General features: G+C 46.6%; 1 protein-coding gene across 1 annotated transcript in view; it reads left to right on the top strand.

The window, feature by feature from the left end:
* ADAMTS17 (ADAM metallopeptidase with thrombospondin type 1 motif 17) overlaps positions 1-26382 on the top strand; it is a 269363-nt gene that overhangs the window by 217472 nt on the left and 25509 nt on the right. The window contains exons 19-20 of the mRNA XM_084816449.1: positions 13209-13368; positions 14802-14937. Coding sequence (XP_084672575.1) covers positions 13209-13368; positions 14802-14937 — 296 coding nt within the window. The remainder of the gene's footprint in view (positions 1-13208; positions 13369-14801; positions 14938-26382) is intronic.

Here is a 26382-nt window from a genome sequence, read left to right on the forward strand (position 1 = left end):
CCCACCCCAAACCAGTGTGGTGTAGTGGTAGAGTATTGGTCTTGGACTAAGGAGACTGGGGTTCAAATGTGCTGATTGGCCATGTACCTCACTGGGTAATCTTAGGCTAATAGACTTGTCCAGCTTGTTACAAGATTAAAAATGGGATAAATCCATGTATACCACCTTGAGCTCCTTGGAAGTAGGGTGGGATACAGATATGATAGCTAAGATCAGCCCCCAAACTGCATTATATGCTTTTATAATATGAAATTTTATTATAACGTGGATTTTATAGTTGGCCACTTTGAGGGCTTGGCTAAAAAAGCAGCTTAAATTAAAAAAAAAACCAATCGTACTTATAATAAAAAGGGAAAACAGTCAACCTTGTCTAAGCACCGATTTTCAAACTTTCCACCTTCAGGGAAACTTTCCACATTGATCTGACTACTGAGGAACCTCCTGAATATCTGCCACAGAAACCCAGTGTGTTGCCCATTATTCAGGAGCATATTCTGGGATGCACACTCGGTTCATGCAGGATGCTCACCAGGCCTGTTGAGCCCCACCTCTGTCTCAGAAGGCACAGAGATGGTCGTTGGAACAGAAGTAGGCAGAAGGTAGATCTGGATCTACTGGGTGATTTGCAGTACATCAGCGAAGACTACTGTTTCCCATTGGTTTAACAATAGTAGCAACAAAATGTCCCTGTTCACATGTAACGCAAATCCATGATGGTTAGGGAATTTGCACCAACCACGGTGGCTTAGTGTGTTGTATGGGGGGAGAAAAACCCACTAAGTACAGTTCCAAAACCACCCTGGCTACCACTCCCTTCAGCAGGGTTAAGCGGCCCCGGGGTGGCTTACCGTTACATATGGCAGGCTTCCCGGTGGTTAAAACAGGCTTTGGGTACTTTCTAGGCCACGACCATAGAGATGGCCGCGTAGAGCATCCCACACTTCCAGTGATGCTCTAGACAACGTGGACTTTTTCTATGGTCACTGGTGCATCGTGACAGATAGTACAGGTGGCACGTGCGTTTTTGTGGCACAAGGGGTGCTGAGATCACTGGCAGCAGCGGCAGGAAGATGGTTACGGTAACGATGGAGAGGGTGGTTACAGGAACCTGGCAGTGCCACATTGTTCCCAGCTATGTGAGGGGTGCATGCATGGTTTTGCTAACCCCGTAGTTATCCTAACCACCCTCCTTGCCCCCATGAGCACCTGAACCTGCCCAGTGACTCCCAGCCCTAAATTATACTGCTAAGGAAGTTTGGGGTAACTAGGAGTGGATTTTTGTATGGAAGGACTGGGAGCCCCATTCAGTTCTGGTACTCAAAACAGATCCCTGGGCTCAGAATTCTTTAGTTCTGTGTGTGTGTGTGATTTGCACCTGACTCCTATTGGTGAATCTTGAGGTTTTAGTTAAAAAACAGACAAATAAGATGCGATAAACACAAAGTCTACCAGGGCTAGCATGGAGAGTAGGGATGGTTGGGCACCTGCCGAGGGCCCACACCCCAGCAGGGGCCTACTGCCAAGAGCCCCTTTCAGTTGCTCCTCTTCACCATTGCAACCTGCTTGTTCACCTCGCTCTGGCCCTGCTTGCTCCCTGGCTGTCTGCCTGCCAAGCAAGCAAGTGGGAGCAATGATGAGGAAGAGGAGGAAAAGCAAGATCAGCTGGAGACAATGGTGATGGGAAGGTAGACTCACTAAGACAGGGGAGCATCGAGGGTGTCTTGCCCCAGGGCCCTCCAAAACCTGGGCCCTACCTGAAAACATGCCCAGCACCTCCCTGCAGCTACACATTGCAGGGAAAGATCATGCAGCTGGGCAGGTTGTCTTTCAGAGAAGCCTGCCTATCATTAGTGATCTTTTCCCTGAGAAATCCTTCATAAGCTTCCAAGAAACCCCAGCGTTCCCAAGAATGCTGTTTGGAAACCACTGTTCTAGACAATATCAGAATGCAGTTGACTAACAAAGCACAAACCACCTGAATGAAGACATCATGGCCTCCATTTGAAACCTCTCTCTCTCTCTCTATCACACACACACACACACACAATATATGGCTGCAGAATTTCATATGAGCCCCTAAGATTCTTCAGCCTTGTTCTCAGATTGAGATAATAAGGATCTCTCTCAATCTCTCTCTCTCTCTCTCTCTCTCTTTTTTTTTTTTTAAGGAGCTTGCCTTTTCGTTTCTTTTTTTCCAAATACCCGAGGCATTTCTCCAAATGCGTTACTGTAAGTATGTTTCTTGGATAAATGAGTGTTTGTGTAGCTAGGTCTGATTCAGACCTCCACTTGGCAACTGAAGGCCATCCCAGCCCCCGAGATGCTTCCAAATAGGACGGCTTCCTTCGAGCCATACAGCGAAGTCGTTAGCATCTCGCTTGCTTAAGGGCAGGGTGGGGCTTCACATCTTGTGCTGGCGAGGGCCGGAACGTTTTGGATCCTGCAAAAAGCTTTAAAACTATAGCTGATTGTCTGGTTTGTCTTAGCTTTGGCTTCCAGCTCAGACTAATAAAGCTCCCTCTGTAGCTACAGATGTGTCTTTTATTTCCCCCCATCTTGCAAAAGATATTTGTCTGTTTTCGTACAGATCAGCAAAAAAACAAAAAAACAGTGAAGAATGTCTGCATTCATAGAATTAGAGAACTGGAAGGGCCTCCAGGGTTATCTGGCCTACATCTTCACAGAGGCTGGATCTATCCGACCAAATAGTCCACAGCACATGTTTGCTAAAGCAATCTCCACTTTCCCCACTTTCACTTTAAGCCCCAGCCTTAAACAAAACCATTAAGCAGTGGTAGATTCCCATACTATTTTAGGACCAGCCATGGGCAGCTGTCCCTCAACCCAGACTTGGAGTGTACATTTGCCAACCCACAGCCCCCGTGACATCATTGGCTGGAATGCCGGGCTGGAGTCTGACATGCAGCAAACAGAAGGTCCTGCTCTAGTGACCAAGTGAGGGCAAAAGGCCAGGCATCCTAATATTGACACCTCCTGTCATGCCCCTGCTAGAAGACTGAGGAGGAGGAGGAGCTAGATGGATGATGCCATGGAACTATCTCTGTCAGGAGACTTGAGGGAGCCTGGGCCCTCAGGGGAGAGGACCAGGGATTCATCCCCACAGAAGTGGGGAGCTCTGCTTCAGAAACAGAGGCTGAGTGACCACCACCCCCTCCTCAGTCCCAGACAGCGTTGTCTCCTTAATAGGCAAATCAGCAGAGCTCCTGTAAGAAGAAGTGCCCGACTGCAAGGAAGGACTCCTCAGGAGAAAGCAGCTCTTCATGAGTAGGGCTCTGACCTGAGAGGTCTAATGTACTGCAGCTGAACTCTGGGTGGGGCTCAGCAGGCTTTGGGGTTAAAGGCCTTCAGTGTCTGTCTAGCCAGTGTTGGAAACAACACTGTTCTTCCAGCTCCTGTGCTATCTACCTTGCCTCCTGGACCTTGCCCTGTGATTGATGCTCCATTTTCCTGACCCTTGGACTCTGTCTTGACTCTGCTTCTGACTGTGTAATGTATCTGACTGCCTACCTGTGTTTTGACCTCTGCCTGCTAACAACCACTCCTGTCTTAGCATGACCCCACATATCTGACTCCTTGCCTGCACTTTGACCTCCACCTGTTTCATTACCTTGCTTCTTGGTGAGTTCTTTCGCTCAGAGTCTGTTGCAGTCAACGCATGACAACTCCAGACCATGCAAATCCGGAGGTTGTAGGAGAGGCTGATCCCATATGTCTCTATTCTCCTCTGTGCCTGAAGAGGGCTCTGAACCCTAAACAATATGTTTTAAGCAGATTACCAGGTTAGGTCTCTCTCGGATCAAGGGGGTGTTTCCACCAACGATTTACTCTGAGCTGGCTGCGTGTTGAGGTCGTTGGGGATAGATGACGTCGTGACCATCCAGCAGCCACCCTGGAGCTTATCGGGGGAAAACCAGATTTCTTGAGGCTGCTTAAATTCTAGTTCTTTTCCTTAACTCGGGTTCTCCATGGTATAGTTGCTGTGTGCCTCAACCTCCGCATTTACCTCGGGTATGCTAGCCCTGCCCAGGGGTGTGCCTTTCACTGTGACCCCGGTCAACGGGTGTTTCCTGTGTGTTTCCTGTCCCTGCACAAACCCACTAGTGTCTCCTCAGAAGTAACTCCCCTTGTGGTCAATGAGGCTTGCCCTCTGAATGCCCACATCAGGACTTACAGAGATCCCCTTCAACTGACATGGCACAGTTTAAAGCCCAGTTCCCTAAGTGCGGCAAAGCACGATCTCGAGGCTCCGATTTTCTTTGTTTGGTTTATTGCCTTAGGAAGTAAATACTTCGACCCTTCATTATAGAGATCCTGCAGGTTAAAACAGGGGCTGGTTTCTCGTCTTTGTGTTCTCCCCCCCCCATCCTTTCCCAGCACAAGAATATGTACGTCTACCCAGAAGTAACTCCCACTGTGCTCAGTGAGGCTTGCTCCTGAAATGCAGGCGCTTCTGGACTTTCAGGGGAAAGTGGGGGGGGAGCCTCTCTTATCGGTTGAGCAGCCCCTGCCAGTCAGATGACATTCACTCCAACCCCCACCCCCACCAGCATGTCTGTTCTGTGAAGCAATTTTTACTGGTGTGGAGAACCTGCTCATGGAGCCCTGCATGGACCAAAGCACAGCAAAGTTGATTCCTTTTTAAAAAATCCAGTACTCCTCCATTCACTTCTCCTTCTGTTGTTGTGGAAACACAGCTCAGGAGGTTACTATGTCAGGTTTATTAACTGATAACTCAGCTTTCCCCCAAGGAGTTCAAGGTGGTGTGCATGGTTCCCCCCCCCCCGCAATTTTATCCACACAACAACCCCGTGAGGTAGGTTGAGCTGAGAGAGTGCAACTGGCCCATAGTCACCCAGTGAGCTTCATAGCTGGATGGGGATTTGAACCTTTGTCTCTTCTATCTTAATCTAACGTTAGTTATCAATTCAAGGTTGGAACCTCTGATCCAGAGCTGGTTTCTCGTTGTGATGGATGGCCTTTTGAGCAGTATATGTCTGGCTCCTTTAGCACTCTGTGACTTGGAAATCTCAAATATCAGGCTTGCCAGGCATGTGGGCACAATTTGGTCTGCTAACATGTTGGCAGAAAGAGAAAACTGTTGGTTTGATTTCTTAGTTATTTATTTGATTTATGCACTGCCTTTCGACCAAGAAAATAGCTCTCAAGGCCGCTAACAATTATAAAAGCTTTTTTAAAAAAAACACCTTAGGCAGCAATCCTGTGGCCATTAGACACTGTCAAGAAGGCCATAGGATTTTTCTGTTTCTGGGAACTGAAACTGAAACCACGCTCCCCGACCCCTCATAGCCGGTGTGGTTCTCTCCACACTGGCTATGTCTCTGTGCTCGGAAACAGAGCATGGAGACAGCAAAAAGGAATCAGTCCTGGGGGCAGGGAGGGGAGGAGACCTCAGAGGCTAAGTTACACAACTTTCTAAGTGCCATGTGGCCTCCCCCCCACACACACGCTGAAGCTCCCTAGCTAGACAGGCAAAATCACCTGTTTAGCCAAAAATGCAGGATGACCGGAGCACGGAGGCAGGGTTCGCCTCTGTACTCTGGCTACCCTGCATTGGATAATCATCAGCCTCCAAGTTCAGAGGCTGATAATTATCTCTGCAGGCTTATGCCCTTCGTTAAAAACATCAATAAAACAAATACATTAAAAACACAGATAAAAACACAAAGATTACAGAATAACAACAGCACACCATCATGCAGACCATTTTACAAGCCCAAGCCCTGCTTGAACAGAAATGTCTTTGCCTGCCAGCAGAAGGACAGCAGAAAGGGAGCTGTGGCAGGGAGTTCCATAGCCTGGGAGCAGCCACTGAGAAGGCCCTCTTTCACATCACCACCAAATACGCCTCTGAATGTGGCAGGCCCAGAAGGGCCTGGTTCTACATTTTGATTTATTTGGTGGGGAAGCACACAGGACTGGCCCAAAACATTTTGGGTACTTCCAGATGATGCTTTTATAGCATCATAGTCCTGCCTCATTCACAGGATTTTTATTTGGGGGCAGGGGTGTCCAAATGACAACATCTTCCACTTCCATATTTTCCCACTTTTCCATCTTTTTGGATGGAAAAATCTTCCATCTTTTTCCTTACTACACAAATCTGTTAGGGGGGGGGGAGAGAGAGGATTGCAGCACAATGCCTTCTGATTTTTAGCACTAGGAGCCCTGCATTTAGATGTACCCCTTGCTATGCAAAACTGCTGCACTGTGTGATCCAAAGTGTGTACCCCCAGGATTTCTTGCAAGGCCACTGTCAGGATTTCCCTTATGACCTGGACCCCCTGTGCAACTTGCCCACTTAGGAGTCCCACCTTCCTTCTTTTACCTTCCCCTTTCCAGTAATGTGGGGTTTAGGCTGTAGGCATGGGGTGACTGACACTCTAGACACAGGGTTTAACCACCGCTGGTAAATTAAAGCAATCACAACTAAAGGTATTTGCTCAATAGAGCTGAGTGATACAAAAGGCATTAAGAGAAAATAAAAGTTGCAAAATGCAAGTTCCTTTACCCTAGCTGTACTTCGACTTCTCCAGGCTGCTTCTTCCTGCTCCCGCTTCAGGCTCTGGCCTCCCCAACTCTGCTCTTACTGCTCTGGTCTTTCTGACTCTCTCTCTCTCTTTTTATACACTCCTCCCTCAAAACCAAAAATACTGTTTCAAACCTGAAGAAATGAAACTTAACTGGGGAAATGAAATTGAAACTACCCCTCTCAGGAATACCCCCTCCCAACAACAAAAACAACACCCAGGCCTCTAAGCTTGACCTTTTCCCCTTTGCCTCTGTAGGCCTCAGACCTTCACAGTCACCAAGGATACCCTTCAGGTACCACTTTCAAATTGTGCATGATCCAAGGCTTGTACCCTGATATTCAAAGATTGGGTGATGCTCACTGGCTTAATTTTTTTTTTTTTTTAAAGTTAGACAATATCAACTCATTGTGTAATTTGCTGAAAATTGAATGCCACAAAATGTAGTGCAACACTTTCATTAATTGACCTACCTTCCGTAAATGTGTATCAACAAGTGTTGCACATTGCTTTTGTTGTTTTGTTATTATTATGGCATTCAGTTTTCAGCACCAAAGTCCCCGTTTGGCAAAGCCGCTTGCTGAAATACAAACTATCCCTGGCCAAAAATGGATTTTCAAACCCCAAAATCTACACTGTGACCCCCTCCTCCTCTCTCGCTAAGCACTTTGCCAAGGCAGGGGAAGGACTGGACTGTGAATCATGTTGTTGTGCATTGTCATCTCTGTTTACCTATTTATTTTATGATTACATTTATATCCAGCCTTTTTTCCTCATGCAAGGAACCCAGGGAAGCTCCTCTCTACTTTATCCTCACAACAACCTATGAGGTAGGTTATGCTGAGAGTCAGTGACTGACCTAAAGTCACCCAGTGAGCTTCATGGCCAAGTGGAGACTAGAACCTGGATCTCCTGAGACCCAGTCCAACACTCTCGCCGCTACACCTCACAGGCTCCCTTTCCCCTGATATTGTCACCAATGGGTGGGAAAATAAGTACACTAACAGTAGGCTGGGAACTAGAACCCAGATATCCGAGTCACAGTCCAGTTCTCGGACGGTTACTTCAAATTTGCAACTGCCCTGAACTGCACTCCCACTCACTAAGTGAAGTGCTTTGCCACTTTAAAGATAAATATTTTCACCTCTGTTCATGCAAGCAGTCAAGTTCACTGAAACGTGTGTGTGTGTGTGTGTGTGTGTGTGTGTTCACAGACAGTGGAAGATTTCGCAAACTGCCTTCCCCTCTGTTTTGGCCTGGCTCCGCACAGCTAATGGTTATCAACTATGATTGCTAAATGTCACCTCTGTGTTTACACATGGCATACTTCTGAGAAGCCAGATGCTGGGAACAACAGGAGGTAGCTATGCTCTTTCAGAGACATATGACTGCCCACTGCTGGAAACAGTATGTTAGACCCAGGTCCGATCCAGCAAAGCAGTTCTTAAGTACTTATCACCAGAGACTCTGCAATACAAAAGTTAAATGGGATTTGTGCAAAAGCATAAGTGAGCGCTCCTACAGTTGTCCACAGGGATGAGCAATTTCCCAGGGCCCTAGGTCTATTCCTCAGGGCTCTGAGTATCTATTCATGCCAATGGGAGTTCCTCTCCCGACATGCTGTGGACCCCCAAACCCCACCTCCCACGTGGCGATGAAACTTAGAAAAGTACTTCTGTTGGTGCTAATGGAAGCTTTCTTCTGAGCTTAACTACATGGGGTGTGGGCAATTTTCCTCCAGGAGGGAAAGAGAACTGGCAGGGGAGTGAATTAGAGAAAGGGAGAGCAAGAGAGAGCAAATTAATTGCAGTTCTACTGATATGGGATGATCTGGGGCAGGGTGCAAAAGAATTAAATAATTTATTTGAGGTGGTTTGGATGAGAAATTGTTTGGCTGGCTTTGCCTTCTGTGAAATTTAAATCAATCCTAGTAATTATTGCTAAATTAGCATAGATGGCTATAGATTAGCATATGGAAATTTTATGCAGATTTGTGTCCTATGGGCCTGGGCCCCAAATCCTTTGGATTTCCAGCAGTCATCTTGCACTACAAATGTTCAGGGCTTGAACTGAATCAGCAAGACCCAAACCTGAATTCTGATCCTGTAGGAGACCTAGCGGGAAAAAACGTTCCTTTCTCCATTTTCAGCTGTGTCTAGCATGTGAATCTCATCTAGAGTGGGTGTATCAGTAGGGATGTATGAGAATTTTGTTTTTGCTTGCAAAAGATGCAAGCATGCCCTGTTCATGTGTCTGTCAACAACGTTTGTAAATTCAATTGTGTTCGATTTGTGCTCGTGTTCAATTACCACAAATTTCCCAGTTTCACACAAATGTCCTACATTTACATAAACTTTGTAATTTGCGCAAATTTCCCCATAGACTGAATCAGGCCTGCTTTAGGAAATCACGCAAATCAAACAGGGGGAGGTTGCACAAATTTCACGTTCAATCTGTGCAATTTTCCAATTAGTGCAGAGTAAGCAGCGATCACAAATGCGAACAGGGATCAAGCAGGAGATGAGCAGCAAGCCAGAGGTCAGATTGGTGGAGGCTGGTGGCTCCAGGGTCAGTGGGGTGGTGGATGTGCTCCACGTTTCAGTCAGAACTGTAAATGAGTTCTGACAAGTTTTGACTGAAACCCAGAGTTGATTCTCTACCCCATTGACATCGGAGCCACCGGCTTCCACTGGTTCGAATAGTGCTGGCGATCTCCAACACTGCGCGTTTGCCCATCCCGATCTATGCCAGGGTGTGTTTATAGGCTTCTTCATGTACTGCTATGAGTGGCAACATTTCATTTCACCGATTCTGTCTCGTTCCATGAGGTCTAAGCAGTTGCACATGCCTCGAGCTGTCAGAGGGTGAGATCAGTTCTAGTTGGCACTGTTCCCTACCGCACATTAGACAACGCATTACTGTGTTTGTTTATGGTTCAGTTTGTTCAGTGGGCTTCTCTCTGCCTCCAGCTATTTCGATAAGCCCACGTACCATTTCACTGAAATGAGATACAGTGTCACCTGCCGGCCCACCCCTGCCCCGGCACTCCCGTCTTCGTTCCAACCTGCTCTGATCACTAGCATGCCTTCCAGCACACCTGAATTCCCCCCAACAAATTTAAACGTGTGTAATCAATCGCATCTAAATTCAACACAATCATTAACTTTAATGAGTTGCTTTAAAAGTAAGGTTGGTTGACTTCATGTTTCCTGCAGTCATAATTACTTCTGGTTGTGTAGCCAGAGGTGAACTGCTTGGGCAGCGGGGAGTTGAGACCATAAGTTTCATAGTGAAATTCCTGTTTGTGTATTTGTTTATAGGCATTTATAAGCTGCATTTTCTGCCAGATTGGCGCTGGGAGTGCAATATAATGAGTACAGTGAACCAGCATGAAACAACAATACACATAACATTAAACCCTCAAATCTCTTCTAAAACAGCCAAAAGAGCCTGCTAGATCTGTCCCGATCGTTGGCCATGATAGTTAACTGGCAACTCCGGGTTCAAAAGCAGTGTGTGCCGATGAATAGAACACCAGTTGTTGTGAGGACAAGACCAGCAGAGAGAGCGCCTAGCTCAGCATGCTCTGCAGAATAACAAGAGATTCTGGCAAGCATCTCTTTCATTGCATGCTGGACTCCCTTTCCTTAGCCGTTTAAAATTATAGTGCCTCCACTTCTCGGCAGCATCCAACAGTGGCATTCCACAAACTCAAATGGCGCTAGCAGAGCACCATCGAATCTTTCCGTTCTGCAAGCAGTTGTACATTATGCTTGCGCAATCCATTGCACAACCACTTGCACGACCAGTTGCACAAGCGTAATGCGTAACGGCTTGTGCAATGGATTGCGCAAGCATTATGCACAACCTGCTGCCAAGCAGTTGTGCAAGTTAATGTGAAATCGCTTAACAAGTTGCGCAGCTTATGCAAATGTAACTTCAGTTGGATTCTGCTCTTGCGCATAGTTCGGAACCTAATTTCTGCTAGCGCAACGTCATTTGAGCTAGCAAAATAACACAACTGGATACTGCCCTACTCCCCACCCCGCCCCCAAAAATGTCTCCAAGCAACGTGAGATGCTTTTGTAGTTGAGCTGGCTATTGCCTTGCCTCAAAGATGTGACCATTGGCTTTAACTATTGTCTTAGCCTGAAGGTAGGGGTGTGTGTGTGTGTGTGTGTGTGTGTGTGCGCGTGCACGCACACATGCACTCACTCAAATTCTGACTTCATTTTTGTATTTCTGTGGATACTTTGATCCAGTCAGAGGGATCAGCTCTGTTTACTCTGTGTAAGGATCAACTCCCATGGCTAGAATTTTCTGACACTGTTCTTTCAGTGCCTCAGCCCCGCCGGCTACTTGCTTACCAGTTGCAACCAGATTGGATACTAGCAATATTTTGTAAGCCTCCTGAAAAATTTCAGCAGTTTCTGTACCACCGCTCTGCATTTCAGATGATGAAGTTGTTGACTTCAGTCTCAAGGGGAGCTCGGTATTTGGCTGGCTTGGAGAAGCCACCTGTCTTGGAGAACCAGAACCATGCTTTGCTTCTGGTCTTGGCTTGGCTGTTTGGAGTCTCTGGACTTGATTGGGGACTCCAGTGTATGTGAACTTGCCTAGAGCTCAGGTCTTAGCTCTAGCTTTGACTCATGGCCCTGAGGCTGAGTCGATAGTGGAGGGGTGGGGAACCTCTTTCAGCCCAAGGGCCAGATTCCATTTTAGAGAAAGTCTCGGGGGCCACATTCCAGTGGTGGGTGAAGCCAAAGGCAAAGTGGGTGGGCCAAAAGCAAAGGGTCTGAGGCCAAAATATTATTATTATCATTATCATTATCATCATCATTATTTACATTTCTCTAGCACCCAATAGCCAAAGCTCTCTGGGCTGTTTACAAAGTTTAAAAACATTAAAAATACAGTATACAGAGATCAAAAGCCATTTACATTAAAAAAAAAATACATGAACAGACACTATGCACACAAAAACATATATCTAAAACAACTTCAAACAAGCAATCTCAAGCAAACAACCATAACAAGACAATCCGATTAAAACTCATATGCTGCCAAATACATGGGAGAAGAGAAAGGTCTTAACCTGGTGCTGAAAAGATAACAATGGTGGCGCCAGGAGGGCTTCATCAGGAGATCATTTCACAATTGGGGGGCCACGACCAAGAAGGCCCTCCCCTTTGTTGCTGTCTTCCGAGCTTCCCTTGGAGTAGGCAGCCAGGAGGACCTTAGATGTTGAGCACAGTATACTTGGCATATTGAAGCTTAAAGCTTTTACTGCCAGTAACTAAGCCTTACTAATCCAACTAATGCTGGAGGAAAATTCTGAGAGTGCCTTGGACTGCAAGAAGATCAAACCAGTCCATACTCCAGGAAATAAAGCCAGACTGCTCACTTGAGGGAAGGATATTAAAGGCAAAACTGATGTACTTTGGCCACATCATGAGAAGACAGGACACCCTGGAGAAGATGCTGATGCTAGGGAAAGTGGAAGGCAAAAGGAAGAGGGGCCGACCAAGGGCAAGATGGATGGATTATATTCTGGAGGTGACGGACTCAACCTTGGGGGAGCTGGGGGTGGCGACGGCTGACAGGAAGCTCTGGCGTGGGCTGGTCCATGAAGTCACGAAGAGTCGGAAGCGACTGAACGAATAAACAACAAAAGAACAAAAAACTAAGCCTTAGGAGAGGCAATTCCGTCTTTTAAAATGGGGGGAAATTGCACAACACCTGGGAAAGTACCCAATGAGTGTTTGGTGAAAGGGAGTAGGGCCAGAGCCATCTAGGGAACCCCAGAGAGCCCGATTTGGATCCCAGGAGGGCCAGATTTGGACCCTGAGCCTGTGATAGTACATCCCAGTGCCTTGTACTTGGCAGAAGAACCAACATGCTATGTCTTGAACTTAAATCCAGATTTCAATAGGGATGTCAGAGAATTCCGCCACGGACTCCAGTGAGGCCAGATTCTAAAGAATCTGCCATTTGCATGGCTGCCTTTACCATGATAGGCTATGTAAATACTTACGTAGCCTATCATGGCAAACAGCAGGGGTGCAAATAGCGTAGCGGCCACCATTTGTGTCCCTGCTCTTTGCCGTGATAGGCTATGTAAATACTTACGTAGCCTATCACGGCTGTCTGCAAGGACGCAAATGGCAGCCGCTACTACGGCCGCCATTTGCAGCCGCAGCAGCCCGGCCATGGCCGGAACTCCAGCTTCGGCCGGCCCCAGCCGGTGCTCCATGGAGCCGCCGCAGAGCGGAGCCAGCCAGGGAGGATTCCGGGGGGAGGGATGGAGCGCCTCCCCCCACCGCAGATGCCCCAGCACGGAATAAGGTAAGTGTTTCGTACAACCCTAGATTTCAAGGTTTATGTGGACAGGTTGTCTTTTGCAGGTAGCACAAGCATCCTCATCTTCCAGTTGATTTCCTCCGAATGGATGGATTTGTGACTACAGAGCCTCAGATCCCCAGAAACAGAGTGCCATTGTTGGTCTTTCACTTAAAGCCCATGATCTAAAACGTCCTTAATTTGTTGGTTTGCCATTTCAACCATGTTTGTTTCTTTATTTTGGTGTGTTTTCCCTCTGCCCGATCCCAGTAACAATCTTTCTCCTGCTGCCTCAACCAGGTGCTGTTATTCCATGACCAGAACTATGGGATCCACTATGAATACACCATCCCTGTAAACTACTCTGCTGAAAACAGAAGTGAGCCAGAACATCAGCAGGACTCCTTGTACATATGGACACACAGTGGATGGGAAGGGTGCAGTGTCCAGTGCGGAGGAGGTGACGCTTATTTATCTGGAGTATTTGTTTGTACCACACCTAGTACTAACTGAACTAACTGAAGCAACTGATGGGCAAAATCGCCCATCTAGCAAAAACGCAGAGTGGGGGAAGCATGGAGGTGACAGTCACTGCCACACTCCTCCCACTCTGCATAGAATGCCCATCAGCCTGAGTTTCGAGGCTGACAGGCATCCAGATGGATTGTGCCCTAACCATGCCCTGTACCCCAGAGCTATAGCCCCTGTATTGAAGCATTCCAGAACCAAAGGCCAAAACTGTCCCTAACAAACCACCCTAGCAGAGAGAAACGGGTTTATGATGGAGTGGGAAATCCAGACCCAAAGACAGGAGACCCACCATTCCAAATTAGTAGGATCCAAATTCTTGTTGTGGTGGTTGTTGTTAACTTCATTTCTATACTGCCCAACAGCCGTAGCTCTTTGGGCACTTCACAAAACTTAGAAACCACAAATACAAAATAATACTTAGTATAAAATTTTTAACATACAGAATTTAAAACAATTTAGGATGCAATCCTATGGGGATGGCCATAAGCCCCTGAATTTGGAGGCTTGTGGCCATCCAATGCAGAGCAAGAGGTGTGACGGAGGCAATCTTCAAACTCTGCAGTTTGGCTAGACAGGCTTTTTCGCCCATCTAGCTGGGGCTCTGAGGAGTGGGAGGAAAGAAGCCTGTGGAGGCCTGGAGATACAGGGTAACCTGGCCTGCCCAGTCCCCTCCCCTCTCACCCACTGGCATGCCCCCTTTCCCTCCTCTCTGAGGTTGCCTTTGCGACCTTGGAGAGGGAGCTGCTGGCACAGTTCTTCCCATGCTGGCTGCAAGGGGGAGGAAGAGGGGCAAAGGCAGAGAGCTCGGAGACTGGCATGCTCTGAGATTGGAGTGCGACCTTGGATCCAGGAATCTGAACTATCCTATGGCCCGCCAGACTCTGTCAAGGGGCCATAGAATTGCTCTCCCCAACAGCTAAACATAATTTCAGTAAGATGCTAGACCTCATAAAGACAGCTGACATAAATGCCCCATCGTATGCCATGAAATGCCTGGGAGCAGAGGGCAGTCTTAACCTGGCGCCGAAAAGACGACATCCCAGAGTGATGGCTGTCCCTGCAGTTCCCAAATAACAGGAGAAATGGCATTAGACTCACCTGCTGAAAAGCGTTCTCCGTGGGTCTTGTAATGCCATTTAGCTCAGAGCCCCAAATCCACAGGACGCTACTACGATAAGGAGCAATGTCTGAAAACAGCAGGGACTTGCTCATAGCCAAGTGGAATTCAGCCAACGTGAAATCTCTCTTCCTGCTATTTTTGAAATCAGGTTTTCTTTTAAAACAGGATAGAAACATTTTAATAAATAGACATCCCCACCCCCCACAGGAATGACTCCTCCCGGTCCTTTGTTTCACTTTCAGGAGAACGCAAAACCATTGTGTCCTGTACACGGATTGTTAACAAGACCATGATGTTGGTAAACAACAGCGCTTGTCAGCGGGTGACCCATCCGGAGCCCCAGGTCAGGAGATGTAACGTCCACCCCTGCCAGTCCAGGTAAGGCGCTCTCTGCAGCCAAGGAGCTCACTACAACCCAGGGCACAGCCTGAAGGCACAGGAGGCAGCTGCCTTGCTGAAGCTAAGCAGGTTTGGGTCTGGTGAGTGCTTGGAGGGGAGACCACCTGGGAAGCACATGTAGCCACCTTGAATTCCATGATGGAAGAAAGGTGGGATATAAATGTAATAAATAAATAAATAACAAATAATACATTAATTAAACGTGCCCATCTAGGAGAAGATTTCATATGCAAAGTTTAAAATTGCTGAGGTTGGAGCCTTTCGTGTACTATTTAACCCACCCACCCCGGCCTTTAGCGTGGCCCCATTGCCGCCCACTGAAATTCAGTGGCATGACAGCGGCAGGAAAACAGTTGCTGCCGAATTTTGGCAGCGCAACAAACAGAGGTTTGAAACGGCCACAAATTCACCGGTAAAACCAGCTCAGTTTGGCCCTTTTCAGGCTCTGTCATGTCACGCTCTCAAAATTTGGCCGCAAACCATTGATTGTGTTATCGCCACCATGCCACGGAATTTCAACAGCACACCAGCAGGGGTGTGGCCCCTGGTTCAGTTCAGGGGGTGGAAATTGGCCCCCAGGGCACCTTACCCACCCTTGATTTCTGTGCATATCTGATCATTGTTAACGTGGAAGAGAAAGCACAAGCAAGGCATTTGTAATGCAGATGAGCGCTCTGGCCAATGCAGGGTTTCTACGTTTGCATTAAAAACCAGTTGACTCATGAACTGTTTTAAGCCTCGTGTGTGTGTGTGTGTGTGTGTGTGTGTGAGTGTGTGTGTGTGAGAGAGAGAGAGAGAGAACAGCACTGAAGCTATATGTGTCTTCATCCAGAATGTTGCTCTGGCAAGCATACTGAAAGTACGTGGAAGAATTTGTGCACCTCATCCTTGTTCAGCCTTTCTGGCTTGCTAAACAGCCTACCTAAGGGCCCCTTCTGAGTCTTAACTATGGAATTTGCCACCACAAGACGTAGCGATGGCCACCCCTTTGGATGGCTTTAAAAAGGGGTTGGACAAATTCCTGGAGGAGAAGGCTGTCAATGGCTACTCATCCTGATGGCAATGTGCTACCTTCAGTATCAGAGGCAGTCAGCCTATGTACACCATTTGCTGGGGAACATGGGCGGGAGGCTGCTGTTGTCCTGCGTGTGGGTTTCCTGTGGCTGGCTGGCTGGCCACGGTGTGAACAGAATGCTGGACTAGATGGACCCTTGGTCTGATCCAGCAGGGCTCTTCTTAATGTTTTTAGCCAAACTAAATGTGATATTGAGAGACCCATGAACCAATCTTCTGTATTGCTTTTAAAAATGGGGAGGGAGGTTGCTGTTATTTCGATCAGGACCAAGGCACTGGATGAGAGAAGCTTAGCTTTGTATTATGTGTCCAGTCGCAGTTGCCTTCCTTCTGTTGGAGCTGCGATGTGTCCTGCAGCCAAAGATATACAAGCACCACACAGATGCCTGTACGTTTCGCCCAGTGGAGCACCTACTAATTCAGGGGAAGGGGAAACACACAAGTGGGTGGGGAAAGGGGCCTCACTGCTGCCTTTGCCCTTTAAAAAAAACTATGGGAGACTGAGCCACTGATCTCCCATCAGCTCAGCTCCCCTCACATTAGCTCCGTGAGGTGGGAACCACTGCAATGGTCTGACAGGGACCTGGCTGGCTGGGGCATGCTGGGAGTTGTAGTCTTACTTAGAGGGCAATCCTCTGCATGCTGGGAGTAGTAGAACTTTTTCTGGCTGAGGAATGCTGGGAGTTGTAAGACTTATTTCTTGCTGGGGAATGCTGGGAGCAGGACTTCTTTTCTGGCTGGGGAATGCTGGATGTTGTAGGACTTCTTTCTAGCTGGGGAATGCTGGGTGTTGTAGGACTTCTTTCTGGCTGGGGAATGCTGGGTGTTGCAGGACTTCTTTTTTGTCTAAGCATGCATAGATTGCTCCCTTACTTACTTATTTACTTAAGTAAGTGGCCAGTGCCCTTGGGGCAGTTTACAATCATGAAACAAACAAAACAACAAAATAGCAACAGCAGCAACAAAGTGCGGTATTTTGATACTTTGGGCATCATGAAGGCACATGAGGCAGCTGCCTTGCTGAAGCTAAGCAGGTCTGGGTCTGGTCAGTGCTTGGAGGGGGAACCACCTTGAGTTCCATGATGGAAGAAAGTTGGGATATATATGTAATAAATAAAAAATAATAAAACATTAAATATTAGTCCATAACATCTGGAGGGCACCAGGTTGGGATGGGCTGCTCTCGACTTTCCCATGTCAGTCTCAGAATCCTAAGAACAGTTGCAGGGGAAGGAGCCATGTTATGGTCTACTCCCACTCGAATGTGGGCTTCTGATGTTCCCAGAGAAGCACATATAGCAGACATTGTAGCTGCCCCCACTGAGTGGAGATAATTCCAGAACACACCCTAATCGACCACTGCCAGGGCAGTTAGGGCACATCAGCATAGCTCTTTTCACTGAAGTCGTCATCAAATGTCTGGACTCGACCACTTCAGTTTGCCAGCATAGGCTCCCATCAGCCAGTGCTCTGCCTTTCAGAACAATCTCCCTGACATGCTAGTTGTCTGCATTTAGGGAATGTTTTTGTATGGAGATGCATTCACATATGTGAGCCCTTACCTGCAGATCCAAGTGGAGCAGCTGAGACATGAGTTTAGCACCTCAGTGAGAAAAAGGTCAGAGAGAGGATATTCACGATTGATGTCTTCCAGCTGTGCAACATCTATCACCTGGAGCTCACCAAAACTGGGTATCTTAGACTTCAGTTCCCATCATTCCAGGCCAAGACTACAGTTCCCATCATTCCAGGCCAGTGGCCATACTGGCTGGGAATTATGTGAGTTGCAGTCTAAGACATCTGCAGGGGACCAGGTTGGGCCAGGATGGTGAAAAAACTGTTCCTATTTGATAGAGACTGCGTTGGGGGAGCGGTGTGCACTTGTATTAAGATACTACTGTGTCAGGGTCTTGGTGTTTTAATTTACTTTAACTCCTTGTACTTTCTGTGTGTTGGGGGAGGGAGGTTTTTTCACCTGCCTCCCTCTCAGGCTTTCATGGTTTGTCACTGCAGTTTGTCACTATTTTTTCTAGGCAAAAATAAGTGGGAAATACCAAGGGATCCCTTGGTAGAGTTAGAAGAGACATGATAAAAGGTAGGAAAGGTTCCTCCTGTGCAAGCACCGGGTCATTACTGATCCCTAGAGGGACGCTGCTTTCACTGGCATTTTCCTGGCAGACTGTAGCAGGGTGGTTGGCCATTGCCTTCCCCAGTCGTGACTACCTTTCCCCCAGCAAGCTGGGCACTCATTTTACCGACCTCGGAAGGATGGAAGGCTGAGTCGACCTGAGCCGGCTACCTGAGACCCGGCTTCCGCTGGGATCGAACTCAGGTCGTGGGGAGAGTTTGGGTTGCAATACTGCCGCCTACCACTCTGTGCCACACAAGGCTCTAGAGACATGATAGAGGTGTATAAAATCATGCAAGGTATGGCGAAAGCACTTTCTCCCTCTCACCTAATATCAGAATGCGGAGTCACGGAATTCGCTGCCACAGGATGTAGTGATGGCCACCAATTTGGATGACTTCAAACCCTTGGTCTGATCCAGCATGGCTCTTCTTCAGTTCTGCTCAGTCAAATGAAGAACGTGAACGTGGTCCCTCTGGAAAGAGTTGCAAAAGGGAAAATACCCTTGAAAAAGAACTGCAATGCTTGAAACTTGTCAGGCCGTTTTCTGAAACTAAAGCCTGCTGTCTACAGCACCTTTTGGATCTCTTGCTGTGGAGTGGTGCAGCTCTGTTGTCTTTGGTTTGTGTGAACTTCTAAGCCATCTGTAAATATTACACCTTGAAAACTTTTGAAACTGCCTGTCTGTGAAGTTTTTGACCCTTGACACTCCATGCTGTTAAAAATTTTGGTAGATCACAAGCAATAACTCCAGGGTTGAGCTGAGGCTGGTGCCACTGCCAACCCGATCCAATTCAGTCGAGAAATTGCTTTGCTCCTTGGACTTAATCCTTTCCCTTCATATTGTTCCAGAATTATTGCTTTCGGTGTGGAATTTCCAAGCAACTGTACAGTCACAACAAAGGGCCATTATCCTCAGTCGGATAACCCAAAGGTGTGCTCTCATTGGTTCGTTTTGCCTCCAGCACCATGGCAACAAACAACGACACAGTGCTTCGCATCCAAGAAGGCCACGCCTCCCTCTCTCCTAACATTCTCTTGTTCCCTCCAGGTCGACCACACATTCACACTTCAGATGCTGCCAAATGGAAACATTTTTGAAGCACATTCTCTGCCTCTCTGTAGAATTTAAATTTCCATTTGTGTTTGCCCACCAGATATTAGAAATGCATGCTTGGCATATTCTCTGACCAAGAACATCTTAAAGAGACCATTCTCTTTCACCATGACTATAGTTTATTTTAGGGGGTTTTTAAGAAGCTCTGAGTTTGCTTTCGGAGTTCAAGTGGAATTATTATAGAGTTACAATAACTTCTCCTGTTTTCTTCATCAAGCTTTGCCCTCCTGTCCGTGATGTGTAAGATACCAGAACAAGGATTATCCTTTTGGTTTTTCCATCGTTTTCATCATTTTGGTTTTCCCATTAGTTCCTGCTGTTTGACATTATCGCTAGTCAAAGTCGCATAGTAATTCTTGGTTGCTGAATTCAAAGCCAGTGTGTGGTGTGAGGGCCAGTGTGGTGTAGTGGTGAGACTGCTGGACTGGGAGCCGGGAGATCCAGGTCCTAGTCCCCATTCAGCCATGGAAGCTGACTAGGTGACTTTGGGCCAGTTACAGAATCTCAGCCCAGCCTACCTCACAGGGTTGTTGTTGTGAGGATAAAATGGAGAGGAAGATAATGTAAGCTGCCTTGGGTTCCTTGCAAGAGGAAATAAGGTGGGATATAAATGCAATCAATCAATCAATCAATCAATCAATAGAACATGACATTTATCAACAGGAAAGTTAGGTCAGTGATGAAGCCCAGTGGCCAAGGTTTCAGAAGATCTGGTTTCAACTCCCTGAGGAACGTCTCTATGATTTATTTAAATAGTTTTATTTAAAATTAAATAAAGCATTAATAGCTTCAGCTATTGGCCAGTATAGAAATGAAATAAATAAATAAAATGGCAAGAGGAAAGACAGAAGAAGTGCTGCGAAAACACGGGAGGGCTGCGAGTTGAAGATGATGTCATCTGGACCCACCATAACATACTGTGAATGAGGTAGGGAAATGGCATCAAAAAGCCTCACCGGGAAGCACCCATCTGGCAGCACATAGGAACATAGGAACCTGCCTTATACTGGCTCAGACCCTTGGTCCGTAGCGACTCTCCAGGCAGGATTCCTTCCAAGTCCTACCTGGAGATGCCGGGGATCAAACCTGGGACCTTCTACATGCAAAGCAAGTGCTTTACCACTGCGCTATGCCCCTCCCCTTCGCATTTCCCCCTCTTCGCTGTCAGGATGGGCACAGCCCATAATGGAGGAGTCTCCCCTGCTCCCAGGGCAGTGATATATGCAGAGACAAAATGGGCAGGCTCCCCCGAGAGCAGGTAGCTCTGTTGCATCTCTATCTCAGGAGTGGCTGGATCATTCCGTTCAGTGTAGAAAGACCTAATGGAATTACCTGCACCCATCCGAGGCTGACTGGAAGGAGGAAAGGTCAGAGCAGCAGATCATGCAGACAGGCAACAGGGCATCTCCTCTGTGGGTGTGTCTTTTGGGCTCACCGAAGCCTTTACTTTATTTCATTCTCCTGGCACAGTACCGTGTGGCTGCAACACTGTTTGGAAATTACTGCTTTGACAGGGGCGTAACAGCCAGGTAAGCAACAGGGCTGCACGTAAGCAAGTGCCTAATAACCAAATGAGCAATCCTGTCCAGAGCATCAAAGGCCCAGATATGACAGCATCTTCCCTATATTATTTAACTGCCTAATGCATGTTATGTAGCAGCCCCAAAAGACGGATTGAGAGCTGATCAAAAGCCCTCAGTCCCATTTAGACAAAAGCCCAGCGATCCACCGTTTGGTTATCCAAATCACTTTATCAGATTTCATTGCTTCTGTATTCCTTTTCTTTGTCATTCTTCCTGTTTTATCTAGAATCAAGGCTTTGTTGTAATATCACGGGGGGGGGGGGGAGCCAGCAGACTGACAGCGGAAACCGATCAGAGCCCCTTAATCATGGTGCACAAAAACTATTTACCTCTTGCTACTTCCCAAAGGTTTCATATTAGCCAGTTTACTGTCATGGTTGATTATATTCTCCAAAACCCAATATGTCGTATCAAGAATGGGCATTTAGGCAACAGAGAGAATCACAGAGAAAAGTGTATGGGCTGGATCCAGACTTAGTCATACTTCGAGTTAACCCATTGAAATCAATGGGACTAAGTTAATCATGACAAATATAAGTCCTATTGATTTTAGTGGGTCTAAAATGGTATGTTTAAATCTGGATCTAACCCAATCAATATATGGGCGTGTCTGCAATTGTGTGTGTATACTTTTAACATAATCAGGCATTTCTGTATTCCTGTTATTTTGGCTTCTCCTCTCCTCCCTACCCCCTAGCATCTTTTAGTTCCCATCTTGTGCTAACATGTGTATGCACACCTGAAGCGTACCTCAAACTATGTACCTTCCCCCCCACACACTCACACTTATTTTACCTGCTTCACTCATTAGATGAAGTAATAAATGATAAGACTTAGAATTTGAATATTTCCACTGTTCAGAGTACTTCATATACATGAGCTTAGTCATCTTTACAACAGCCCTACAAAGGAGGCCATTATTGCCATTGGAAGGGTGGGTGCTCAGGCTGAGAGAACAGTGGCTTAACTAAGGGCATAATCCTATGCATGTTTAGACAGAAAAAAAGCCCTACAACTCCATGCTGGGAGTTGTAGGACTTATTTTCTGTCTAAACATGCATAGGAGTGGGCGCTAACCCTCTTTACAGCATTCATATCTGAGGTAAAATTAGAACAAGCAATTGATTCTTGATTCTGCCATTGTTCCACACCATTGGTGGTGCCAAGAAGCCACCTATATGTGAGCAACTAACACCATTGTAACTGAACGCCACCAGAACTGATGGTGCATATAATTTCATTACAGTTTTCCTGGAAGCATACCAGTGATGATGAAATAAGGGAAACTAATTGCTCTTTTGGTATAGCTTTGGCTTAGCTATTGCCTTTGGGACCATGTTGAGTATTGGCTTATTCAATACAGCAGTGCGACACCCTTTCCCCCCCCCCCCCCAAAGTCTTATTTTAAGGCTTCAGCAGATGCCTTTGGGGAGATGTTGTGAAGCAGAGTGTATCTTTACCATTCTCTCACCCCTGTTTTCAACTGCTTAGATTAGATCAGCCTTCTCTACCCTGGTGCCCTCCGTTGGCCATGCTGGCTGGGAATTATGGGAGTTGCATCTGGATGGATTAGATGAAATTAGATGAGGAATTTAAACCGTATAACAGACACCAAGGAGTCGAAGGTGATGAAAACAAGCAAGGGTTTTTCTGCCCTCCACACTTTAACTTCCCCAGACCTCCTCTATATCCTCCCACCACTGAAATTAGGTGATGGGAAACAGAGCATCTTTATTTTCTTTTTGTGAGGCAACCCCCGTTTTTTTTTAAAAATTGACCCAGCATTTTTAAGTTGGTGTATTTTATTATTTATTTATACTGGACTTTGAACTGCTGCTGCAATTTGTTGTTGTATTGTTTTTTATTGCATTTTCTCTCCGATGCTGAATGCTGCTCTGGGAGCCAAGGGTGAAGAGTAGTTAATACAGTTAAATGAATGAATGAATGAATGAATGCAACCATTTTACACAGACTTTCAGGTTAGCTATCTCTCACAGAGAGATCTCAGCCCACCACCAACGACTACGTGTAGTTCCTAGGATTCTTTGGGGGCCTAATAGAAGCAATATAAGTGTGCAGTGTACATATACCCAAAGAAGCAGAGTTTTAAAGATTTCCTGGGGGCAATATTGCAAGTTACAGGAAGGGGGCAGTGTTGCAGTTAGTTAATGCATGGGCATAGCTATCCTTAGGATCTCTATAGCCTACAGCGGTTTCCTGTTCCTCCCCTTCCTCCCCTCCCTGCTTTCCCTCTCTTCCTTCCTCCATTGCTGGAAGCAGGTGGCTTGTGTTCTCACTCCTGCCTGTGTAAAGGAACACAACATGGACTGAACAAACTGTTCTCTGAAGCTATACACTGTACTTACATTTTAATGCAAGAAACTGAGTGAACCATTTTACCTTTTCTTCATCGAAAGAAGGGTGTGGTCTCCCTTTTTAGTCTTTTGTGTGCGTGTGGGACTTGTAAACACTCATTCCGTTCTGCCTCTCCCCCCCCACCGCACCTCCGGCTGCCTTTCTAACAGGAGGCAGCAATACCACAAATAATTCCCATCAGTTCCAAGCTGATCACTTATTCTCCATGTTTGAAGCTGATCACTTGTTTTGTCACCAGTTTTGAGTAAAAATTACTATTATTTTAACCACAAGCAATTCTGAAGTCTTGCTGTCATAAGCAACTGACTTCCTTGGCTCTCCTTTCTTCTGGCTTTTTAAAATCAGTTTTATAAAGACATTTTAACTGCTAGCTAAGAATGCACTAAAAAAAAAGTGGTGCTTGAAAAGATTCTCGGTTAAACTCGAGTCCTCGTGTGTGTTTTCAGCGCTGGTCATGACTTTGCACTGAGGCTGCTGCTTCCAGACAGAGGGCTCCTAGCACTACTCATCAAAAGACAATGTGCAGCTATTCCACCTTTTCCTTCTTACTGGATATTTTGTGGAAATAAAAAAACACAGAAGAAGTAGTGGGAAAACATGGGAGGGTTACAAAATGAAGACAGTGTTGTCCGGAACCCATGTAAACATCATGAACAGGGCAGGATAAAAGCCTCTTTGGGAAGCACCCTGTGTTTGTGAAAGGACCCTTATCCTCAAGCTGGATAAGGGGTAGGGGTAGTCTGTTCTGTCCATTTTCCCATCCATCGTTGTACAGAATTTCTGGCTTTTCCCATGTCCATCTTCCTATTTCCTTACAGACCACTGAACTGGAAAAGAAAGTGTGAGGCTGTCTCTTTTCCACTCCCTCCAGTTGCTTTTCCCTTTAACCAAGGTCACAACCTACTTTTTCTCCAGAGGGTTTGGTGGTGTTGCTGAACTGGCGATTCTGAAGGCAAACAACCCGTGTGGCTTCTACTAAGATTTTCACGCCTTTCATCTCTGCTGTTCTCTCCTTTACTCTCAATCCTTTTCTCTCTTTCCTTTGCCAGTAGCTATAGATCACCATGACATTACAATACTGTTGCTAGACTTAATTCAGCAAGGCCTGGGCAGCAGCCAGACCTGCTTCTGTAATGCCTGGAGCTTCCTCTCACCAATCCAGGCCTGATCTGAACTTTCAGTCTGTAACATCTTTACTGATATATCTGTAATTTTTGCTCTGGTGTCCAAACAGGGTGGGGTTTAAAAAACAACGGTCAAAACAACCGTCTTTTAGAAGGGCTTGCTTGAAAGGCCCTTCTGTCTGTCTTCGGTCCGTTCCCTCTTTCTTAGTTCCTGCCCTACTCAGTTCCTTAGCATCAGGTTGCAAGGCAAAGATTAGTTTGGACTGGAAGGCTAATCAAGCTGACAGGCCTAAAATGACAGGTTAGAATTCCAGCTTCCTGAAAGGCTGAGATGAATGCCATGGCCGCTGCCTCCTCCTCAGTCGCTTTTCACACAGCACTATTGTTCCAACTCTGACTCGGAATTCCTGTAATTAGAGAGGGGATCTTCCTTTGTGACAGGTCATAGGAAGCACTTAACTGAGATTCCATCAGTTCCATGTATTTATCGAATACATTCCTCTTTACCTGATTCTTCCCATGACTTCCAACCAAAGGTTGCTCTCAGGATGTTCTACTTCTGCTGCTCAGGTCCTACCAAATTAGTAATTATATGGGGTGACTGGAAGGGCAGATCAACAAAAGGTCCTATAGAGTCCAGAATCCAAACCTGTCCAGGAACAACCAGTTACATTTAATAGCACAATGTCAAGCTCCTGGAGTTTTGTTTGCGAGGTGACAATTTTACAAATCTTATTTGCAATGTGATATATGTTGCTTTGTGCTATTTATGTCTTTCCTTTTTACAAAGCAAACCACATAATGGGCTTTCGGTATTGTCTGACTTCTCCTGATGCTCCTGATCCTGATCCTCATGACTTTGACCTCTTCAGTCCTCCAATCTCCTCCTTGGCCTATTTACCTATCTCCTGGCCATGCCTCTCTTGATGGCACTGGTTGATCTGCTCAAATGTCATGCTGTGTCTTTGGAGTCAGTAGGGTCTTGGTGCTATAGCTGCTTTTGGGTTAGCTGCACTGATGTCACGGAAAGGCTGGGCTTAAGCCACAGAGCAGCAAAAGGGCCTTTTGAACTGGTTGTCCAGAGTCCATGAGCAACTCTGTTTATATTAAACAGTAACAATGATCTGCATGCCACAGGCTCCCGAATGACCCTTATTGGTGTAGATCACTTGACAGTTTTTGTAATTTTTGTTTAATAAAAAGAGACAGGTAACGTTTGTTGTTCATGTGTAAAGACAGGTGATGCTTGTTGTTTCTGAATATGATCTTGGGCAGCAAAGATGAACAGGGGACTGGAAACAAGGCCCTATGAGGAGAGACTGAAAGAACTGGGCATGTTTAGCCTTGAGAAGAGAAGACTGAGGGGAGATAGGATAGCGCTCTTCAAGTACGTGAAAGGTTGCCACAGAGAGGATGGCCAGGATCTCTTCCCGATCATCCTAGAGTGCAGGACATGGAATAATGGGCTCATGTTACAGGAAGCCAGATTCCAGCTGAACATCAGGAAAAACTTCCTGACTGTTAGGGATGGGGGAGAATTTCTCCCCGAAACTTCGGGGGGCTGAGCGCCAATGCATTCAGTCCTCCAAAGGTTGTTCGGGGAGAAATTCTCCGCCTGCCCCCCGCCCCCCCCGGGATGGGACTTACCGTTCACGAATGTCCCTCCCGGCGGCGGGTCCTGGCAGCGGTTCGGCAGGTCTTTGTCAGGGGCGGGGGCGGCAGCCGGTCTTTCGACCGGCTGCCGCCACCGCCATTACAAGCAAAGTAAAAAAAAAAAAAAACGCCCCTGTGATAGGCTACGTAACGATTAACATAGCCTATCACGGCTAGATTTGCAAAGTCAGCCGTGATAGGCTACGTTAATCGTCACGTAGCCTATCACGGGTGACTTAAAAAAAAAAAAAAAGTGCGTACGGCTAATGGCGGCCCCCATAGGGAGCCGCCATTCGCGTTCCTTATTTGGTCCCTGTAGTCTACGTAAAGATTTACGTAGACTACGGCGAAAATAAGGACAACGCAAAT

This window comes from Heloderma suspectum, chromosome 11, assembly GCF_057233095.1.
Source record: "Heloderma suspectum isolate Gila_16-S chromosome 11, 16-S_ref, whole genome shotgun sequence".
Taxonomy (NCBI): domain Eukaryota; kingdom Metazoa; phylum Chordata; class Lepidosauria; order Squamata; family Helodermatidae; genus Heloderma; species Heloderma suspectum.